Genomic DNA, 21,097 nt, shown 5'->3' on the forward strand with positions numbered 1-21,097 from the left:
TCTAAGAGGGAAAATACTCGGATTCCCCAAGGAGTAGCATATCCCAGTTGGAAGACACTTAGTTTAGATGGTCTACATGGTAATCACACACCTAGTATGTTAATGCTATCACGGAGATATGTATGTAAGAGTTTAGGGAGGAAGGTGTGAGGTTGGAAGGATAGATAACCTCAGTTGGTTTGAAGGATATTGAAAGCAAACACAATGAATTTCTGTAGTGGTTTGCAGTTTGCAAAGCACCTTTGTGTATTATCTGCTCTGATCATTATATTAACTTCATGGGATGTCTGTGGCAGAGATTTTTGGCCCCGTTTTACATCTAAGAGAAATGAGGTTCAGAGGGCTTTTTTTTTTTTTATTTGATAGAGGGTTAATGTTAGGTAGGGATAAGGAGAGAGAGGAGCAGATGGTACTAAGAGATTCTTTGTCTACAATAGAAGGAACAAATTGACCAGAAAGGGGGGCTTCCAAAAAGGAACAGATGACATGTCAAGGGGGCTTCCAAGGACTGAACACATGTTTGGTCTGTGATAGGGGGTCTCTAAGGGCTGACCAACCAAAAAGAGGTAGAAAGGCCACAAAGTGGAGACACGATAAAGGCCACAAAAGGGGGTCTTTGGATGCATATAAGTAAGGTGACAGTCTGCTCAAGTGACCTACCCTCATTAACATAGTAAAAATCACACCCATCAGTGTCATGACAGTTTACAAATACCATGGCAACCCCCAGAAATTGCCTTATAAAGTTAAAAATGGGGAGTGTTCTCAGTTCTGGGAATTCTCCACCCCTTTCCAAGAAAAACCACCTATATTCTACCCTCCACATAACATATTATTAGGGATTAGCATAAAAACAGATTCTAACCCTGGGGTGATGCTATTCCTTATTGGAGCAGTCCACTCTCTACTGACTTTGAGAGTGTACTATACTATCTATACTTTGTCTTTAAACTCAGGGTCTCCTCCACTCATGGGGGTTGGCAGTTCCTTCTCTGGAATGAACTATGCTTTAATAAACTTTGGCACTTTGCTTGCTTGCATCTGCTTGGTCTGCTCATTTGCTCTGTCGACTCAGTACCAGTAACTGTTCTTCAGTACTGGGAACCAAGAACCAGGGAACATGGACTTGAAATCTGGTCCCCACACCTGACAGTTATCTAGAAAGTATTTTTTTCCTTCATTTTTTAGAGATGGGGTCTCACTTTGTCACCCAGGCTGTCATGCAATGGTGTGATCACAGCTCATTGCAGCCTGGAACTTCTGGGCTCAAGTGATCCTCCGGCTTCAGCCTCCCAAGTAGCTGGGACTACAAGCACTTGCCACCAAGCTTGGCTAATTTTTTCTCCTTTTTTTTTAGTGTGTAGAGGCAGGATCTCGCTATGTTGCCCAGGCTGGTCTTGAACTCCTGGGCTCAAGAGATCCTCCTGCCTTGGCCTCCTGAAGTGCTAGGATTATAGGTGTGAGCCACTGTGCCTGGCCCTAGGAACTCTTTTGATAGTGTTTTTAATTAGTATCACCAGTGGAAAAATATTTTTGGAAGATTAAATCCTAATTTACTCTCATTTGGCCATGACACCATGACAATTCATAAACATTTTATTCAGAGTCTTCAAATCTGAAACACTGTAGCCTAAATCTTTAAGCACTAGTAAATCTTTAACCACCTGAAAAATTTGACATGTAATATATTTTGTGGGTGCATATTTAGGTTTGTTGCATACTGAGAGGAGGAGTCAAATAGGGTGAGAAATGTTATCAACCCTATCCATACCTTTCTTTTGAAGGGGCTCTACTGTAGTTTGTATTAATCCCCCTCATTCCCTCCCACTCTAGATGAACTGCAATGGTCTGGGTTATAAGTTTAAATCAGATTAAATTCTGCCTCTCAGGTGAATGGAGAAAGAGTATTACCTTGATCTGTTTCAGTGATTATTTTTATCAATGTCATTTCCCATCAGGCATGCCAAAATTAAACTTTAAATACCATAATCACTAAGTATGAATCTAAGCACTTAAGGATAGGCAATATGATTTATAATTCTTTGTTTCCACTGTATGTTTTGGATGAGCAAAAATAATTTGCTGGTCAGGTATGGCGGCGCATGCCTGTAATCCTAGCATTCTGGGAGGCCAAGGTGGGAGGATTGCTTGAGGCCAGGAGTTTGAGACCAGCCTGAGCAAGACTGAGACCTGGTCTCTACAAAAAATAAAAAAATTAACCGGGCGTGGTGGCATGCACCTATAGTCTAGGAGGCTGAGGCAGGTGGATTGCTTGAGCCCAGGACTTTGAAGTTGCAGTGAGCTGTGATTACACCACTGTACTCTAGCTGGGGTGACAGAGTGAGACTCTGTCTCAAAAAATATTTGCTTATTAAAAATGAAATTTTTGACTCCTATGAGAAAGTGAGTCATGAGGTGGTTGTGAAGAGACCAGAATTTGTCCTCATGTTGCTGAGTGTCCTCTTCCTTAACTGCAGTGCTTTCTGCTTTCAGAGAAAGTCTTAGACCTAGAGTAACACGTTAGTATCCTGAGGTAATGTAGTTTCTGAAAGGGCCCAATTTCTTTTCTTCTATACCCAAAGAAGAAAAAGAACTAATTTTCAAAACACATTTTAATAGATACATTTTCCAGGTGGCATAATGTTATATTTCAAAGACAAATTCACCATTTCATTATTTTTTTTTTCAGAAGTCAGTATTCTCTAGGTAGAAGATATCTTCTGAAATTTCAAGAATGTTTTCAGGTAAACTAAGAGTTAATTTCTTCTGAGACTCTCCAGTGTGTCTCAATCTATTCCATAATGTGATTAATGAAAAAGATTCATATGTGTCACCAAATTTGAGGTGGTTTAGTTGAGAAAATTTGAAACAGGTTACTGAATTCCTGGAAGAAAATAGAACACCCTTTAAATGTAGGTAAAAGCATATTGAATTTAAACATTTTTGAGATCAGAATTTTTAGGAATAGGAGCATCAATATTAAACCAATCTTTTGCTCTCTCTAAGGATATTTGGTTCTAGATATTCCCACAATTATCTTTGCTTATTGGTGGAAGAAAAGCCTATTTTTGCAATATTTCTTGAGTCCTATCTGACAGGAATAGCAGATGGGTTTATCTTCTCTGCTAACGCCAGTCTATTGGGTGGCTGCTTGCAGTATGACATTAGGAAGGTTCTGAGGCTCATCCACCATCAGTGAATGGAAAGGATTATGACGAACTGAAGTGTGTCTGCTATGGGCCTGTGTGTATGTGTGTGTATTGGGAAGAGGAGTACAGTCTGCTTCCACATATTTCCAGCTTTGACCCAAAATGGAAAGTATGTTATATGCCAGCAATTAAAAGTCATCTTTCAGTCTTAATACCGTAGGGTTGGTGGCCCAGTAAAATTTTTCCTTCACGTTTCAGGAATCAATTGTGAGTGACTAAAGGGGCTCCCTGATTTAAGATCTGCATTTGTCAAGGCAATTCAAAGAACTCTTCTCTCTCATTCTGCAGATGACTTTCATGGCCAAGGAGCCTTTTCTAAGCTGGGAGAATTTACCGTTTGGCGGTTCTGTGGTGGTTTCTTCGGTAGTGTGCATGCCCCTTCGGATGCCTGCAGGGGTTGTCACTCCAAACTCATCATCGGTGTCTCTGGGAGTTGGGAGGTGGCCCTCTGGGGTTCTGTGGGTGGCGGGATTTACTCCTGCTTGTCCTGCAGGAAGGCTTCCCCCCCGGCCATCTGGGTTAGCCCCTGCCTGAGTGGTGGGCAGGGTGCCTCCCGGGAGCAAGGGGTGGATGATGAGACCTGTGAAGATCTGTGGGGCCACTGGCTGCAAGAAAGGAGGCAAACAGGAAACACAGTCAAAGTCAATCACACATTTTTAGGCTGGTTAATGACTCTTTTTTCTTTTGAGGGGAGCAAGTTTGAGTAGAAATGGCAGGATGGAGAGTAAAGTCAGAGAAAACAGCAAAGATCTAGCATTCCTCAGAGGAAATGCCACTGTTGGCCCAGCCCAGCCGGATGCTGGGTTCATTACTGGGATTCCTTGCTATGCTTCATTTTCCTCAGAAGGGGAAAGTCAGAATCTAGTCGGTCATGGGAAAAGGAATATGCGTCATTTGTTATCATCAAGTGTATCTGTTGGTAGATCTAAGGCAGAAAATGTATACAATTGTGATGGGCTATATCTTTGTTACTAACCTAAAACATAATCTTTCTTTCGCTCATAAAAATTTAAAAAAATGTAATTTAGGAGACGAAAAATTAGTGAAAAAATTGATTCCACTGGATTAATCAATCCTCATCTTCACGGCTGGCATTTCTTCAAGTTTCTTACGGTGTATTTTTCAAAGGCATTGGAATATTCAGTCAGAAACATTTCTCTTGGCAATTCAACTACTTGTGTGTTTCCTGTGGTTACACAGGGAACTCCTCTCTATTAGAATCTTTCATTGTTAGAGAGAGTCTGATGAGCAGGTCTGGGGCAGGACTCAGCAATCCACATTTTTAACCAGATTTTGAAGTCATCTTGATTTGGTGGGCTGTGACTGAAGTTTGGGAAATACTGTCTTAGATTTAAGAGATAATGAAACCAGAATTAGACTTATGCTGGATGAGAGAAAGGAGTATGGAAGTTTTCAAACTGAAGGTTGTGACACTCTCAATTTTGAAATAAAAAGGTGAGTGGCTGACATTATTAAAAAATAAAACAAAGAGAGTAGATCAGAGTACATTCTGTATAGTACTGAAAAAATGTTTGAAAACCACTACTGTAGTAGATAGAATCTATTGGATTTGGATCTACTTTTTTTTTTTTTTGTCTTTGAGACCTAATTACTTGAGTTAATTGAACTTCAGTTCCTTTATAAAGCTGGGTTAAAAATCTCTGCTTTGTAGACTGGTGAGTGTTTGTTTTTTTTTTTTGTTTTAATTTTATAATAAAAAAATTTGAGACAGAGTCTCATTCTGTTGCCCAGGCTAGAGTGCCGTGGCATCAGCCTAGCTCACAGCAACCTCAAACTCCTGGGCTCGAGCAATCCTTCTGCCTCAGCCTCCCGAGTAGCTGGGACTATAGGCATGCGCCACCATGCCCAGCTAATTTTTTCTATATATATTTTTAGTTGTCCAGATAATTTCTTTCTATTTTTTTTTTTTTGGTAGAGACGGGGGTCTCACTCTTGCTCAGGCTGGTCTCGAACTCCTGAGCTCAAAGGATCCGCCCGCCTCGGCCTCCCAGAGTGCTAGAATTACAGGCGTGAGCCACCGCGCCCGGCTGATTGGTGAGTGTTGAAGGCAATATATACAAAAGATCTGCTAAAAGGCTTATTATATAGTGTTATATAATATACATGGTAGGTATAGATGTTCATGTATCAGTGTTGGCAAAACAGATAGCCCCATTACTTGATTATTATTTATGGTGAACGTAGCAAATCTCTACCTTTTCCATAATAGAAAAAACTGTTTAAAAACTGCGTTCTCAAATATTGCCTCAATTCCTTACTTTAGTTGTCATGTTTAGATATCTTGCTAATTCATCATTTTCTGTAAAAAATGACCTATGGAGGAATGCATAGAAGTGCCTAATAATAGTAATATGAACTTTATTTAGATACAGCCCTTCAGTTATTCATGTGTATAGAAAAGTGTTCATTCATCACAATCTGATGCTAGAAAAATACATATTTACCCGTAAAAATAAAAAATCCGAGTTAAGAAATTAAATTTTGTCATAAAAAAGTCAATATTTATATTATTATACATCCGCATGCATTTTAATAGCTTATGATCCTAGATTGTAATCAGTATAAAGTTCAAAAATGTGCGATGTGCATTGGTTCTCTGGATAGAGTTGAATCTGACAGCAATACATGATAATAAACGCTAAGTCAAATTAATGGAAAAGTAGCTGGAGAATGATGATGAAATCCCCAGATAAAGAAAGGATAACCTAATGCAAGCACCTATAAAAATGTTCAGTTTATTATACATTCAGTGTACAGCAGATTCGAGATTTATGGTTGAAGGAGACTATATGAAGACAGACACTATATTGTGGTAGAAGTGAAAAGAATCTGAAATATTAGTAATTAAAAAATTTTTTTTTACCAATTCCTCTGAGCTTAGGATAGTACCCTAAAAGCAAAATGATAAATACAAATTATTAGACACACTTTAATATATTTGAAGCAAGATATTATAACATAACTTAAAAACTTAAAATACTTTGAAAGATTGTAGAGACACCTTTTGTGTTTTCAATAATATGTTAAACTGCCTTTGTTATTTGTATCACAGAACTCAAGTCAGCATATTGTGTGGGACTCCTAACATTCATCCTTTGAGTAATGTGAGGTTGCATACATTGTAAAAATTGTATGTTTTTCTATTATTAAGTAGATGCTCGTCAGAGGAAACCTTGAGGATGCTTAAAGCAATAATAAAAAAAATAAACCCACCATAATTCCACCATTCAGAGTTTGATATGTTTTCTTCCAGATATTTTTCACATATTTATTTTTTACTTAATGGAAGTCATGTCATTTTTACACTTTTATGTCTTGCTTTTTCTTTTAGTATTACATGATCATTTAACTGTATTATTGATAAATGTTAATAAATGTAATTTTTAATGGCCACATGGTATTTGCTCTTATGTTAGTACAGTTTATTTGGCCATTTTTCTTTGGTCTAAGATTGCATCCAATATTTTTCTGTACTCCAAATATTACTTTGATGACTATATTGTACATAAACCTTTGCTCTATTTTAGATTATTTTCTTGGGATATGTTCCTAGATGTGGAATTAAGAGTTGATACAAATTTTATATTTCATTCTTTTTTTAGAAGTAAAAGCTGTCACCTGATACTGATATTTGACCTTGTTCTTTTGATAATTTTATTAGGGATCACAAGAATTACTTTCACAAAGGTAAACAGGGAGAGAGGAGAAAGTGTTTATAGAATTTTCAGGGAAAATACATATAGTCAAAAATAAATTTGAGATTAAAAAAATAAATCCCTAAGTCATTAATCATTAGATCCATGCCAATAACCAAACTTCCTTCCGTCCTTCCCCCCTCTCTTTCCTTCCTCCCTCCCTTCCTTCCTTCCTTTTTTTCTTTCTGTCGTGCTCTGTCACCCCAGGCTAGAGTTCAGTGGCATCGTCATAGCTCAACCTCAAACTCTTGGGCTCAAGCAATCCTCCTGCCTCAGCCTTCCAAGTAGCTGAGACTACCGGTGAGTGCCACCATGCCTGGCTAATTTTTCTATTTTTAGTAGAGACGGGGGTCTCGCTCTTTCTCAGGCTAGTCTTGAACTCCTGAGTTCAAGCAATCCTCCTACCTTGGCCTCCCAGAGTGCTAGGGTTACAAGTGTGGGCCAACATGTCTGGCCACTTATTTCTTTCTTAACAGTTTGGTTTAGAGGATTGGTTGGTTGCTTCATCTGTGTGTGATATTTATTAATGGTACAACTGTAACTGAGGAATTTTAATGATCTCTGATTACTTATTTTCAAATTGGAAATAAAAATATTGTCCACAAAAAATTGTATTGAAGATGAAATGAGATAATGTACATAAAGTACTTAGAACAGTATGGCACATGGTAAGTGCTGTGCTAGCTCTTGTGATTATCAGTGTCCACACAGTGCAAAGTAAATTGGAAACTTCACAACCATCTGGTGAATAGTAGTAAGATTAAATAAACACTTCCCACAAAAGTGATTTAAAATCAAAATCATATTAAAAATAATCTTACCTGGGCTCCAAGTTGTGCTATAAAAATTGGTAACATCTGAAAAAAGAGAGAAGAATTCAGTAAAAAATATATTCAAAAGATAAATTCTAGCAGATGATATAAATATTGAGACTTTCTTTAAAGGATACAATATTTGTTGAAAAGATATTTGTTACAATGTATCATCTATGATTATACATATAGACTCACAGAGCTGGATGGGAAATGAAACTCATCCAATTTGTAAAAAGAATTAGACCCAGAGAGATTTAGAAACCAGTACAAGACAGTACACTTAGAAGGTAGAAGTTTGTAAATTGGATGAACAAAAAGTAATTTTAGTCTCAAGTGATCTCCAAACTGAAGAGTATTCCTAGTAGTAATGATGATAAAATGCACAGATTTCTTTTATATGGCACTTCAGAAGACACATGAAAGTATGTAATGGATATTTTAAAATGTAGAGGTTCTTGAAACATATATTTATTCCTGCAATAGTTGCCAGGATATTTTGCTGTGAAGTTTGCCAGTTCTTGCTCAGTAACCCTGGCGTCAACACAGCTCTTAAAACTAGGTAGGAAATAATTCATGGACACTGATAACTAATTACATGTTAGGAATTTATAGCTGAGAAAGATTTGGGAGAGGTGTTGGCATGCTCCAGTATTCTCTACTACTATAAGAACTAGCCTAGAGTTTGTCAAAGGAAGCTAGGGTTTTAAACATTTATTTTTGTTTGTATAGAAAATTCGGTATCAGGAAAGTAATCAAAATGGAATTTTAATTTGATAATAACCAACCCAAAAGATTCAAACGTCTTATGAAATAGACTCTTAACTTTGTTATTTCCCAAGACAGTTGGTGTAGCAATTATGGAATTATGGAACGCTAACAGGTAAAAAGTACGTACATTTATGAACAGCCTTACTATCAGTCAGGTTCTTGTCTACTGGCAAAAAAAAAAAGGCAATGACAGCAACAACAATGACAACAAAACCCCAACCAACCTTCAAGGTGGCAATGGGAAAATAGTTTGGGAGAAGGGACACAGTATTTGGGAGAAAACAGAATTGAAATTTCTTCTTTAAAGGAAAGTTGGAGTGGAAGGAACAAAAAGATAAAAAGAGGAAACCACAGATGTTAAGTAACATCTGTAACAAAATGTAATCTGTTTTTCACTAATATAGCAAAATAGAGAATAATTTTTTTTTCTTCGTTGGTAGCAAAATTATTTTAAATAATAGTAGCAAACACATTTTGTGTTTTTATTATTTTAAGTGTTTTACATATATTTACCATTTAATTTTTATAACCGCTCTAGAGAAAAGTTCTACTTTAATGTCCATTTTAAATTTTGAGGAAAGTGAACCACAGAATGGTTAAGTAACTTGGCCAACATCACGCAGGTGATGAGTGGAGAGCTGAGATTTGACCAGAAGTTGTGTGGTTCTGGAGTTCACTCTTAACCATGTTGGCCTTTCTTTGGTAATGTGGAGCTGCCAACAGGTGCCCAGGTTTGCGGCAGAGGAAGTAAGCCACTCTGCATAGGGAGAGGTGGGCTGGAGGGATTGGAGCGGCCCAGGAGAGGGTCAGGTACCCTTGACGGTAAGCACAGCCTAGAGACACTGAGGAATTCCCACAGGGAAGGAGAATTGATTTGTATTATTGCGTGTTGGAGAGTGTGCAATGTCAGACCCTCCATACTGGAACTTTTGTAACATCTTCAGTGCCCACTAACGCCTTTGACAGGAGGGAATATTCTCTAGGGAATATGCAGATGTACTAAGTTTGGCTTCAAGATTAGAGCAGGGCAGCAATTGAGGCTGAAGCTGGGCAGTCAGCATAGGGATTATACAAGGATCACATATTAAAGACAGTCTCATTTTATTTGCATGTTTCTCAAGTCTTTTTCAGAGGTTCAGTTTTATTATCATGATTTTTATTATCAAGATATTCTGTGTGTCTTTGGCCCTGGAAATCCTATTCTGAAGTAAGAGTTGGTCCAGAGGAAATAGTCATTGATATAGTTATAGACTTAGTTACAAGGATTTTCACTGTAGCATTGTTTATAGAAGCAAAAGGCTTGGAAAAAACCTCAGATTTTCACAATAGGAAATCTAGCATACAATGAAATACTATGCAGGCATTCAAAACCATGTTATAAATGAATATTTCAAAACATGAAAACTATTTAAAATATCTATGTGGAAAAAATCAGGTTACAGAACATTAAATATAGCAAAACATATTTTCTTTAAAAATGTACTTTATATGTATAAAAAAAAGACTGGAAGGACATATTCTAGAATGTTGATGGTTTTGATTATGAGTGATAGAACTCTGGATGAATTTTATTTTATTTTTTTGCTTACATATGTCTTCTAAATTCTTTATAATTAAGGTATATTACTTATATGACAAATAATAAATGTTTCTACAAAAAATTAGACCATTATGTAGGGTGATGGGGGCTGAGGTCACATGTTGGGGAAAATAAGTTATCTGCCAACAACTTAGTCTAGCCATAAAAAGATTATTGTATTTTTCTCCAGAGCCTATTAAGCTACTTAGAGAAGTTTCAAAAATTTGAAAATTCGGACTTTGTTCAATGTTAAAATTCAAACACTTAAAAAATGGGTGATGTCTTAAGTATGTCATTTGTATCTTAATGTGATGAGAGGGTTTTCTAGAATTTTTCCTGAAACTAAGTGATGGCAGGAGGTGAGAGATAACTAGAAAGTCCTTGGGGACTTTTTGAAGGGGCATGAAAAAAGGGCACAAAAGGGGAAAGACCAGATTTGCTGAAAATAAACATTATCCACCTTTTAATTTTTCTTTACAATGATCTTGGTCATCCAGAAAGTCTTTGATAGAAAAGTATTGTTGCTAGAAAAAATCCTGGTACTTCTCAATTTCCTGCCTTCTAGTCTTCACTTTTCAGTCTTCCCCGACTCTTCAGAGTTTTTTGTTGCTCATTAAAAATGTATTCTAGAGAGGTTGTGGGATAGCATGGTTAGTTTTCCAGGTATGTTTTTATGAGTGTTTTCTCAAGAACCAAATTGCCAAATACAGTTCTATGCCACATACTGTTCTAGAGCATTTGTCTGCAAATTATATGGGCAAAATATTCAAGAAGCTTGAGAAAATTCTTTCTGTCTTGTAGACTTCCACCTGAGAGGAAGTGCTTTCCAAGGTTAAACTGAAGTCCAGTTACTGAACGTACCTGTGGTTGCAGCTGCTGTTGTACGTTCAGCCCCCCCAAGGGCAATGGGTGGGCCTGTGGGCCAGGTGTCATCCCTGCAGCGGGATTTAACTGTAGGGCAATGAAAAAGATTTTCTTGGTATCTTTTTCAGTTTGAACATTCAGGAAACTAAATGTACTTACAAAACATAAAATATGTTTAAAGGGAGAATTTGCCATGTAAATGTATAGTATTCTATTGCATGTAGTTAGATATAGAGATGAAATTCAAAGACTTATCTTGTCTGCTAGTCCAACCACAAGGTCTGTTACTAACTTTTCCCATGCTAAGTTTTTCCTTGGCATTTAACCCGTTTTCTTCAAGAATTCTAAAACCTAGATAATTTTATCCTTGCTTTCCCCTTTTGGTTACAACAGCAATGGTTGCTGGAATTATTCTGATAGCTTTTTATTAAGAAATTAATTCCTTCATAGGTATCCCCATGACAATTATGAGTTTCAGAATAAAATATCTAATCTGGAGCATGAATTGTATTTAAATCTGACCACTAAAATAAATATACTTTAATCAGGAGAGGAACTTATTTTTCTTCCCCAAACAGATTAAACTATACAGATATTCTATGAGAAGACTGAAATCTTTCCATTCCTTCTAGTTTGCTCTTGTTGAGGGGGTAGTAATAGTGGTTATAGCATTTATGGGGGGTGTGGGTGTTGTAGGGGCATCAAGAAATGTAGGGTGGACGAATGGAGAGTGGAACTGGAGAGGGAAAGACTTGAGAACTAGATCCATTCCTACATAGGCTCTCTTACTAAGAAAACCTTTTTATATTGTATTGAATAGCATCCAGTGTTCTTTGACACTTCTCCCTCTCCTCTTTGTCACCTTAACCTACAGTGAATGTGTGCGTGTACATTTGTGGATACATACGCCCATATACATGCTCCTTCCCAACATTAGGTATTATATTTGTTTAACGATGGTATTAAAATGATACACAAGAGCACTTACCAGATGCAGATCTGACCCCAGTGTGAGCATCGGTGTTAATGATATTACACTTAAAGAAGGGAAGACCTGCAGGGCATTGAAATTGATGTATGAGACAAGAGGTTGTCTGTTTCCATTACTTTGTCGTTGGTAGACCTACAGTCTATAAATACAGGAGTATATGTATACTCCATGTAATCTACACTCCTGCTGGAGGTGGATTTACCTTGAAGGTAAATGAAGGTGAGGCTTTAGGGTCTCTCACTAGCATTGACCCCTTTTGTGGCCCTGGGAGGTGCCCTAGCAATCAATGTGTCAAGTTTATGGTATTTATCAGCTCAGGAAATTTTGATTTACTCTTATTTCCTATGTCATTATAAATATTCATTTCAGTACTTAATTTTACACATCTAATTTTGCATTCTTTTTCTTAAAAAGTGTCCCCAAATTGAATAAGCTGCAGATTCCTTAAGGAGAGAGATTGGCTTCTGACATGAGTTCCACAATGTCCATTGACTAAAGAGAGAACATCAGACTCTAGTATTACCCGATTGTTTTATTTCACAAAGTCTAGATGTAGGTAAGGCAGGGTCCTTTATAGACAATGAAGGGTTGGAGCGGGACAGAGAGTAGTAGCCAAAAGATAAAGGTAGTTTTCAAAAGTATTTAAATATGCTTTGAAGAAACAGATTTTACAGAAACACATCAACTCATCAGCAACAATGAAACTTAAGAAAACCATGAGGAAATCTGCTGTTATCTTTATACATCACCTCTTATTCCCTGGTACCGCTGGCAAATACCATCTAAGAGATGTCATAGTATTTCAAGGGCAGAGATGACCAAGCTTTGTAGCTATTGCTTTTCAAAGTTTTACTAGATTTTATTGATAAACAAATTATTATTTAGACAAAAGGGAGAAGAATGAAGGTACTTTGTTTTTCGTATTCAAAATTTTCAGAAGAGTGTATTGGTTCTCTTTTTATTCCCTTCCAAATCAAAAGCCTTTCTCTTTTGTTCAGTCATGACACGCTTTGTGTAAATCTTGATTTTAAATCCATCAGTCTTAACATGTTTCCTTTGCTTGTTTATAAATGTCTGCTGTTGTAAGACTCTTACCTGATTTGGGTGCTGTTGGTTCAGTAGTGTGGCCTGATCCGGAGCCAACTTTGTTGGAGTAAGTCCCAAAGCCGGGTTCAGATGCCTCTGTGAAAACAAATATGTATTTGAAGAGATTCATGTTTGAGATTTTGTATCCATTTTTGTCCGGAAGGTAACAGGTTGTTCCCAATGCAAAAATGTCCTTCTTTAGGCTCTGTGTATTTTGGAGCAGTTTAATTCCTGGAAACATTTTGTGCATGGCAGGACATGGAATTGAAGAGTGGAAAAATGCCAGACCAGGAGTGGGGGACGGTGTGGGTGGGAGGGAGGTAGGATGGACCAGGGCACATGGATTTCTGGTGGTGGCTACTGGCTCTCATTTATTTTCTGTAGCTGCCTTTCTCTTTTGCCAGGACATAAAATATATAATCTGCACCTTGGCTCTGTGTACATTTGCTTTTTCTCAGTGCTTGAGGTGAGATGCCATAATTCTTACTGCCTTTTCATGAAGCTTCCCACTTTTGCCTTATGACTGCCATGGCTCTCTTATAATGGAAGTTCAGTTTTCTTCCTGGACTGGATATTTTCATAGTGTATTAAAAATCACTGAATTTTAGGGGTGAAAATATTCTTTCTACTTATTTGGTCTAGTTGTACAGTTTTGTTTTTATAACTGAGGCCCAAAGAAGTCAAGTAACCTGGCCAAGGTGACATGGTGAGTGGCAGAGCCAGTGCTAGAATATTTGCAGATGTTCTTAGTCCCTGAAAAAAATAAAATGTTCCCTCTTCCAGGTTGATCCCAATTGTCTTTGCTCCTGGATGCATCCCCAGGAGGTACAGGGGTGTGGGCCTCCCAGTGCTGCATCAGCCCTTAAGTCACCTTGAGTTTACCCTGCAGCAGTCTTGGTTCTGCTTTGGGTTTTTCCCCTTAGTTGTAAGAGGAGAGGTTGGTATTACCTGTCCTTGGAGGTCCCTTTCAGCTTTAAGATTATGTACATATACACTCTGTAAATAAGTCTTTTCCTCCCCTACAATCTATTGTTAGTACAGCTGCCAGAGTGACCCTTTGGAAATAATGGTCTAATCTTGTCACTCCTCTGCTCAGTGCCTGCAATGACTGTCAATTTCGCTCAGAGTAAAAGCCAGAGACCCTACAATGGCCTACATGCCCTTCATGCCCCAGTACCACTCTGACCTTCGGTACCACCTCATTTCTTCTGGCTCCCTCTGCTCCAGCCATCTAGGCTCTTTGCTGTTTCTGGGGCAGGTAAAGCCCACTCCTGCCTCAGGCTCTCACCTCCACCTGTTTTCTCTGTCTGGAAGCCTCTTCCAGAGACATTGGCTCACTTCCTTCCCTGCTTCAAGTCTTTACTTGCATTCATCTTCCTATTGAGGCCGACCCTGATCACTCCCCTGAATGTGCAGCCTGCCCCATCCCCTCGGGGCACCCCAAAGCCCTGCTCCCTCTGGCCCTGCTCTGGGTTATTTCCCATATCGCTCACCACCTTCTAACATGTCTTATGACCTACTGATTTAAGCTGTTCATCATTGATCATTTGTTTCCTTGCTAAAATATAAACTTCACAAGGGGGGAAATACTGTGTTTTATTCAATGATACATCCCAAGCAGATAAATCCATGCCTGGCATACAGTAGGCACTAAACAAATATTTGTTGAAAGAATGAAATTTTGTTTTCTTCTAGAGCATTCACTTCCTGTGATTTTGATTTGTCTTATCTTCTTTCTTTCTACTCATAGTATTCTCCATCTCTCCCTTGTTCTCAAACTTTTGATCTTCTGAAAATACTTGCTAGGTTGTATGTGTTCACATATGCAAATGGATTCATTTTTTATGCCTTTATGATAATTCAGAAAATTCATTTACAAATAATAAACAATACCTTGTCCTTGTGTCCTGATTTTTCATTTGAGAAATGTTGTTCCTAAACCAACATACATTTCAGTGTCACCTCCCCCATGCTCTACCCCACTAACTCTCTAGCTGCTCCCACATTGTTGGCTGTTAGCAGCCTGCATTAGCCTGCGCTCTGCTTCTCAGTCCCACTTGCACAAGAACTGTGCTCCTGGAAAGTTTTATTTCTCCTGGGTTTTTATAAATTATATGGTAATTTAAATATACTAGAGAAACCCTATTTTGAAGAACCCTTTGGTAAAGTAATTCAGTGAAGGGAAAGATCTATTTGTTTTATAAAAAAATTAAATTCCTCATTTACTTTATTCAGAAAATTAAATTTTCCCAGACAACTTCTTTCAAATAAGACATATTAATATATTCAGAGTAAAGTAAGAGGGAGGTTGGTTATTCATGTCTTGTTCCATCCCCCACGAGCTCACCCTGTTCATTTCCTTCATAGAACTAATCATGGTTATTATTTATATTTTAACATTTCTTTAAAAATTATTTAATTATTATTATATCTATAATTCTTGATAATCTATAATTCATGCAAGGGGTCATGTCGTTTTTCTTTTTCCTTCCCTACCATTGTATCTTCAGCAACAAGCACAATGTCTGACATATAGAGAATTTTTAATAAATATTTGTTGATTGCATGGATGAGGATAGAAGTGTCAAGTGAGCTTGCAGCACAACTAAGAATGTTTTTTTTTTGTTCTGCTATTTCATAACAAATATTTTGCAATTTTTGTCTTAATGTGAATACTCAAGAATCTTGCACAAAGAGAAGTCCATGTAGAGATCAAACTACCCATCTCTATGTCTATAAAATAATGGAGAACAATTGGAGTAAGTGTTGGAGTTCTAGTGCTTCTTTCTTTCAAAAGCCTATAATATGTGATGTAGAAGACTGAAACAGGATCTGCACCTTTCACCTCTCACAAAAATCAACTCATGGTGGATAACAGACTTAAACCTAAGTCATGAAAGTATAAGAATTCTAGAAGAAAATGTTGGAAAAACTCTTATAGATATTGGCCTAAGCAAAGAATTTACGAGGAAGACCCCAAAGGCAATCACAGCAACAAGAAAAATAAATAATGGGACCTGATCAAATTAAAAAGCTTCTGCGCAGCCAAGGAAATGATCATGAGAGAGAGCAAACAGACAACCTACAGAATGGGAGAAAATATTCACATGCTATAAAGTGCTGATAACTAGAATCTATATAGAACTCAGGAACATAGGCAAGAAAAAAATCAAACAGCCCTATCAAAAAGTGGGCAAAGGACATGAACTTCTCTCAAAAGAAGACTGACTAAGGGCCAACACACACATATGAAAAAATGCTCAATATCTCTAATCATCAGGGAAATGCAAATCAAAGCCACAATGAGATTATCACTTAACTCCAGTGAGAATGGCTTTTATTAAAAAGTCCCAAAACAATCAATGTTGGCGAGATAGGAACACTCATACACTGCTGGTGGGACTGCAAACTAGTACAACCTCTGTGGAAAGTAATATGGAGATACCTCAGAGGGCTACAAGTAGAACTACCATTTGATCCAGCAATCCCATTATTAGGCATCTACTCAAGGGAAAAAAAGACATTCTATAAAAAAGACATCTGCCCTAGCATGTTTATAGCAGTGCAATTCACAATTGCAAAGATGTGGAAACAACCAAATGCCCATCAATATATGAGTGGATTAATAAAATGTGGTATATGTATACCATGGAGTTCTACTCAGCCACAAAAAACAATGGTGATCTAGTACCTCTTGCATTATCCTGGATAGAGCTGGAGCCCATTCTACTAAGTGAAGTATCACAAGAATGGAAAAACAAGCACCACATGTACTCACCATCAAACTGGTATCAATTGATTAACACTTATGTCCACATATAGTAGTATGTGGACATAAGTGTCCACATTAGTAACATTCATCGGATGTCGGGTAAGTGGGAGGGTGGGGCAGGAAGAGATGGGTATAGTCACACACAGCACAGGTGTGCTGTGCACTGTCTGGGGGATGGGCACACTTGAAGGTCTGACTCGGGTGGGCCAAAGGCAATATATGTAACCCAAACATTGTACCCCCGTAATATGCTGAAATAAAAAAAATAGAACAAAAAATAAAAAATTTAAAAGAGAAAAAAAGCCTGTAATATGTGAACACTTTTTTTTGTGGGGTGGGAGGAGGTTAAACCAGCAAAACTGCTAGACAAATTCTATAAGAGCTGTTACACTAACAGCTTTTTTGATGAAATGTTCTAAGCCTTTTTAGTTTATACAATCTAGATATTTAGAGTTTCCAATTAGAAAAATTAGAAAATGTAGTTTACTTCTCTAGTCATGAGCAAAAAACTAGTTGCCAAGAAAATCTTAAATTCTTTTTTGAAAAATAAAATAATTGTCCACTTTGAGCAGATATAAACTAAGGCAATCTTTTGTTTTCTAATTTCTACCAAAATAATTGACTGTCTACCATTACAGGGCAGATGCATTTTTTAAAAGGCAAGTATCTTGAAATATGCACCAATACCTCATTAGTTTATCATCTTCTGCCTTGGAAAATAAAAACAGGAAACTAAGGGAATGAGTCATAGAACAGAGCAGTTTTGATAGAGGGCAGAAAAAGAGATACGTCTGTACCAAGAGATGCTGTTGAGGCTGGTTGGTACACAAAATAAACATATCACACTTACTGGTAAGGACTGAGTTGATCCTAGAAGACAAAACAGTAGAATTGTAGTCTTCATGTTTCAAATCGATACCTATAACAACAAAATAGTTACTCTTTTAGTCTATTTTTTTTTTCCTTTTGAGAGAAGATAATACTTACAAAAAAAACCAAAGAATGTTCTCCTTGAAACATGGTCAATTAATGTTACCTTTGTGTCCACCAGGCAAAATGTACAGGTGAAACAATATTCAAAGTCCAGTTGATTTCTCCAGTTTACTCTGGTGAAAAATTTTACCCTTTGATGATTTGTGAGTTTGTAGAAAGAATTTAAACTCAGCTCCAGGAGATTGGCAACTGTGAGACCAATCAGGATTTAGCTGTCTATGAAATCATTTGGTTTCTTTCATTCCCCAACACTTCATTAGGTGGGTTATTAGTTGCAGACATTATATTACCCAATGTCTACCATTTGAATAGAGGGTATTTCAGAGAGATATGCCTTGTATAATTAAAAAAGTATAGACATTAAAAAAATTAAAATCCTTCATCGCCTCCATCTTTTTCCTAGATGATTTCCCAGATATACCTGTTTTATCACCTAAGTATGAACATATAAATCAAACACCAAAATGTAGGGCTCTGTGCATAGTTAAAAAAATAGCCTATTATGTCAATTGCTCTAACTTGGCTTTACTTAACAAATAATAGACAAATTTGTATGTTAGTGCATGTAGATTTATTTCATTTAAGTAATGGTTACATTATGTTACATTTCTTTTTGATGAACATTTAATTCATTTCCATTTTATTTTGTAATTACAAAAGTGTTACAATGAACATCTTTATAAAACTTTTTTTTGCAGATGTAGGAGTATTTCTGTAGGTGTTATTCCTAGAAGTACTACATTAAAGGATATGTAGGTTTTAAATTTCAATATATATGGTCAAATTGCCTTCCAGAAATGTTGACTGGTTTGCTTTATTTTAAATGGAGGAAAATGATACTATAACCTAAACAAAACACAAGAGATCCACTGAGATTTCTTTCACAAAAAGAACAGCCAAGTGCTACCCTTAGGTTTTCAGGAATGGGGTTTGTTCAACAATTTCTGAGATCAAATCAATGCCAGGATTGACATTCTACCACTATGGAATGGGTACATTTTAAAAAGGCAAGTACATTGAAATACTCACCAATACCTTATTAGTTTATCATCTTCTGCCTTGGAAAATAGAAACAGGAAACTAAAGGAGAATGAGTCACAGAACAGAGAAGTTTTGGTGGAGGGCAGGAAGAGAAGTAGAATCACACCAGGATTTCACATGGAAGGCCATCTAAGGTTTGGCTTTTTTTTTTTTTTTTTACAGTAAGGTGTCTGTTAATGGAAAATTGACTGAGATGAGGAGGAATTTTTTAAAGCTTTTCTCCAACTATTCAATTCATTTACACAATCAACTTTTGTGACTGTCAGATACTCTGTTAGGAATGTGGGACACTGTTTAGGGGGAGAAACACAAAGGTTAACAAGCAATTACACGTGTGACAAGTGTAACAGTAGGAGTATGTACAGGTGTGAGGGAGAGTGAGGTTAATTTCTTTGGGTATAAAAGGGCAGAGAAAGCTTAATGGAGGTCACCCTTGAGCTGCGTTTTGAGAAATAAAAAAAAAATCATTAAGAATGCAAAGAGAGCACCTAGCAGATCAAGGGTTTAAATGTGAAGGAGTGAGATTATTGTTCCCTGTCACTGGAACAAAATGGGGTAAGGGTAGCAGTGGAAGACAGGGTTGGAGAGGTATCTAATTTTAACTACCTATTACATTTTTTTTTGTTTCTATTACTCATTTTGACACTTGGACAGATGTTGGTTTACATGGCTCCTTCATTATTTCTTGACTTTTTGTTTCTCTTGAACTAGATGGAGAGTTCCTGGGACTTGTCTTATATTTCTTTAGAGTCTTCTATGTTCACAATATTTTAAAGCACCAGATGGTCACTGCACATTGATGAATAAATGGTAGAGATGGAGCAAGATTGGGTTGAGGGGGGGCTTCAGAGAAGAGACAGGGCTTTAGGAAGATTTAGAGAATACATATAATTAATGAGACAGAGAACAGCATGGTAAAGGGGTTAATACTGAGAGGAGCAATGGTACGTAAGTGCTGAAGGGTGAGGAAGGGAAGCAACTTTGTGTTCTCTTGGGCTTTCTATGCAAATTCATTCTTTCTTTTATTCAGTCAATTCATTTTTTCCAACCCACAATTTAACATATGTTCACTCTATGTTCACCAGCACTGTTTCAGTCTTGGGATAAAACAGTGAATGGAAGGGACAAAAACTCTGCCCTCATAGAGCTTAGCTTTGTTGTGGGAACATAAAATATTCAAGCAGGTTCATTGTAAGGGAGAGAGCACATGCCACTGGAAGTCTACTTCCCCTGGGCACTATTTTCTGTGTATGTGCTGGGTGAGGGGCTTTCTTTAGTTTTTTTTTTTTTTTTTTTGGTGGAGGCAGAGTTGAATTGTATGCCACTGTTATTCCTGGGCTTAGGTGAGGAGACTTCTGTTCTATTGCTAGTCTAGAGTATGGTTCCAGTGAATAGCTTATTCCAATTGAATCATTGTGACTGGGCATCAGGTGATTCAGGGACCTCAACCCCCAGCTGGAATGGGACATGCCCTAGCCAGGAAACTGAGCAGTCAGTGGGATTAGACCAAAATAAACAAGCAAAATTAAGAAGGCTGAGTAATTTCTTAGACAAGAAATTTTAAGTCTGAAAGCAGATAACTTGCAATAACATAATTATAGAGTTGGGAGTCAAGAAATATGTATTATAAAAGGGAAAAATTCTTAAATCATTCCAAAACAAGGAGACATCAGCAAAAACAGTGAGATAATTTATGCTTCTGAAATGACTTAGGTATCAGGATTCATTAAAGTGTTTTGTGAACTATAGGTGACATGTCTTAGCCCTGTAGGTCTAGGCATTCCTTGATCTTTCTTATTGGTTTAGTTTTAAGTTTCTTTGGATTATGGGTCCCTTTGAGAACTTGATTGAATGTATATGCCATCTTCTTAGAAAAATTCACGTATGCCCATGAATGCAATGATCATCAGACAGCTTGAGAAGTTCCATGGATCTCCATGATCTCCTCTTCCCAACTATGAAGATCCAGGTTAGGAATCTCTGATTTAGAGAAGTCTTGGTGGAATTCTCTAGTGATTTATGTGATCCCTGAACTTTCTAGAACTTCTCAAGCCAAGAAATGTAATTACACCCCAATTCCACCACACCCAATGGATATAGGAAGATCCGGAATTACCCAGACCCAAAGCACTCTTTGTGAATCCCAGTCTGTGATCATCTGTTTGGCAATGAAAGGATAAGGCAGAACCTTCCTTTTGCCACTTGTTAACTCAATCACAACTTCAAAGGGATTCAAGGTACATGATCACTGTTAATTATAGCG

The 21,097-nt window shown here is 37.3% G+C and overlaps 1 protein-coding gene and 1 pseudogene across 1 annotated transcript; both read right to left on the minus strand.

Annotated features, from left to right (window-relative positions):
• Window positions 1–3,442: 3,442 nt before the first annotated feature.
• Window positions 3,443–17,704, minus strand: AMTN (amelotin). Its single transcript, XM_069456979.1, has 7 exons — window positions 17,651–17,704; window positions 13,038–13,124; window positions 11,940–12,005; window positions 10,949–11,038; window positions 7,747–7,782; window positions 6,094–6,120; window positions 3,443–3,814 (listed from the first exon to the last, which is right to left on the minus strand). The coding sequence occupies exons 1-7, from the start codon at window positions 17,702–17,704 to the stop codon at window positions 3,443–3,445; spliced, it is 732 nt and encodes a 243-aa protein (XP_069313080.1).
• Window positions 17,142–17,193, minus strand: LOC138375178 (U7 small nuclear RNA; annotated as a pseudogene).
• Window positions 17,705–21,097: the final 3,393 nt, after the last annotated feature.

The sequence above is a fragment of the Eulemur rufifrons genome, chromosome 24 (genome assembly GCF_041146395.1).
Source record: "Eulemur rufifrons isolate Redbay chromosome 24, OSU_ERuf_1, whole genome shotgun sequence".
Lineage (NCBI taxonomy): Eukaryota > Metazoa > Chordata > Mammalia > Primates > Lemuridae > Eulemur > Eulemur rufifrons.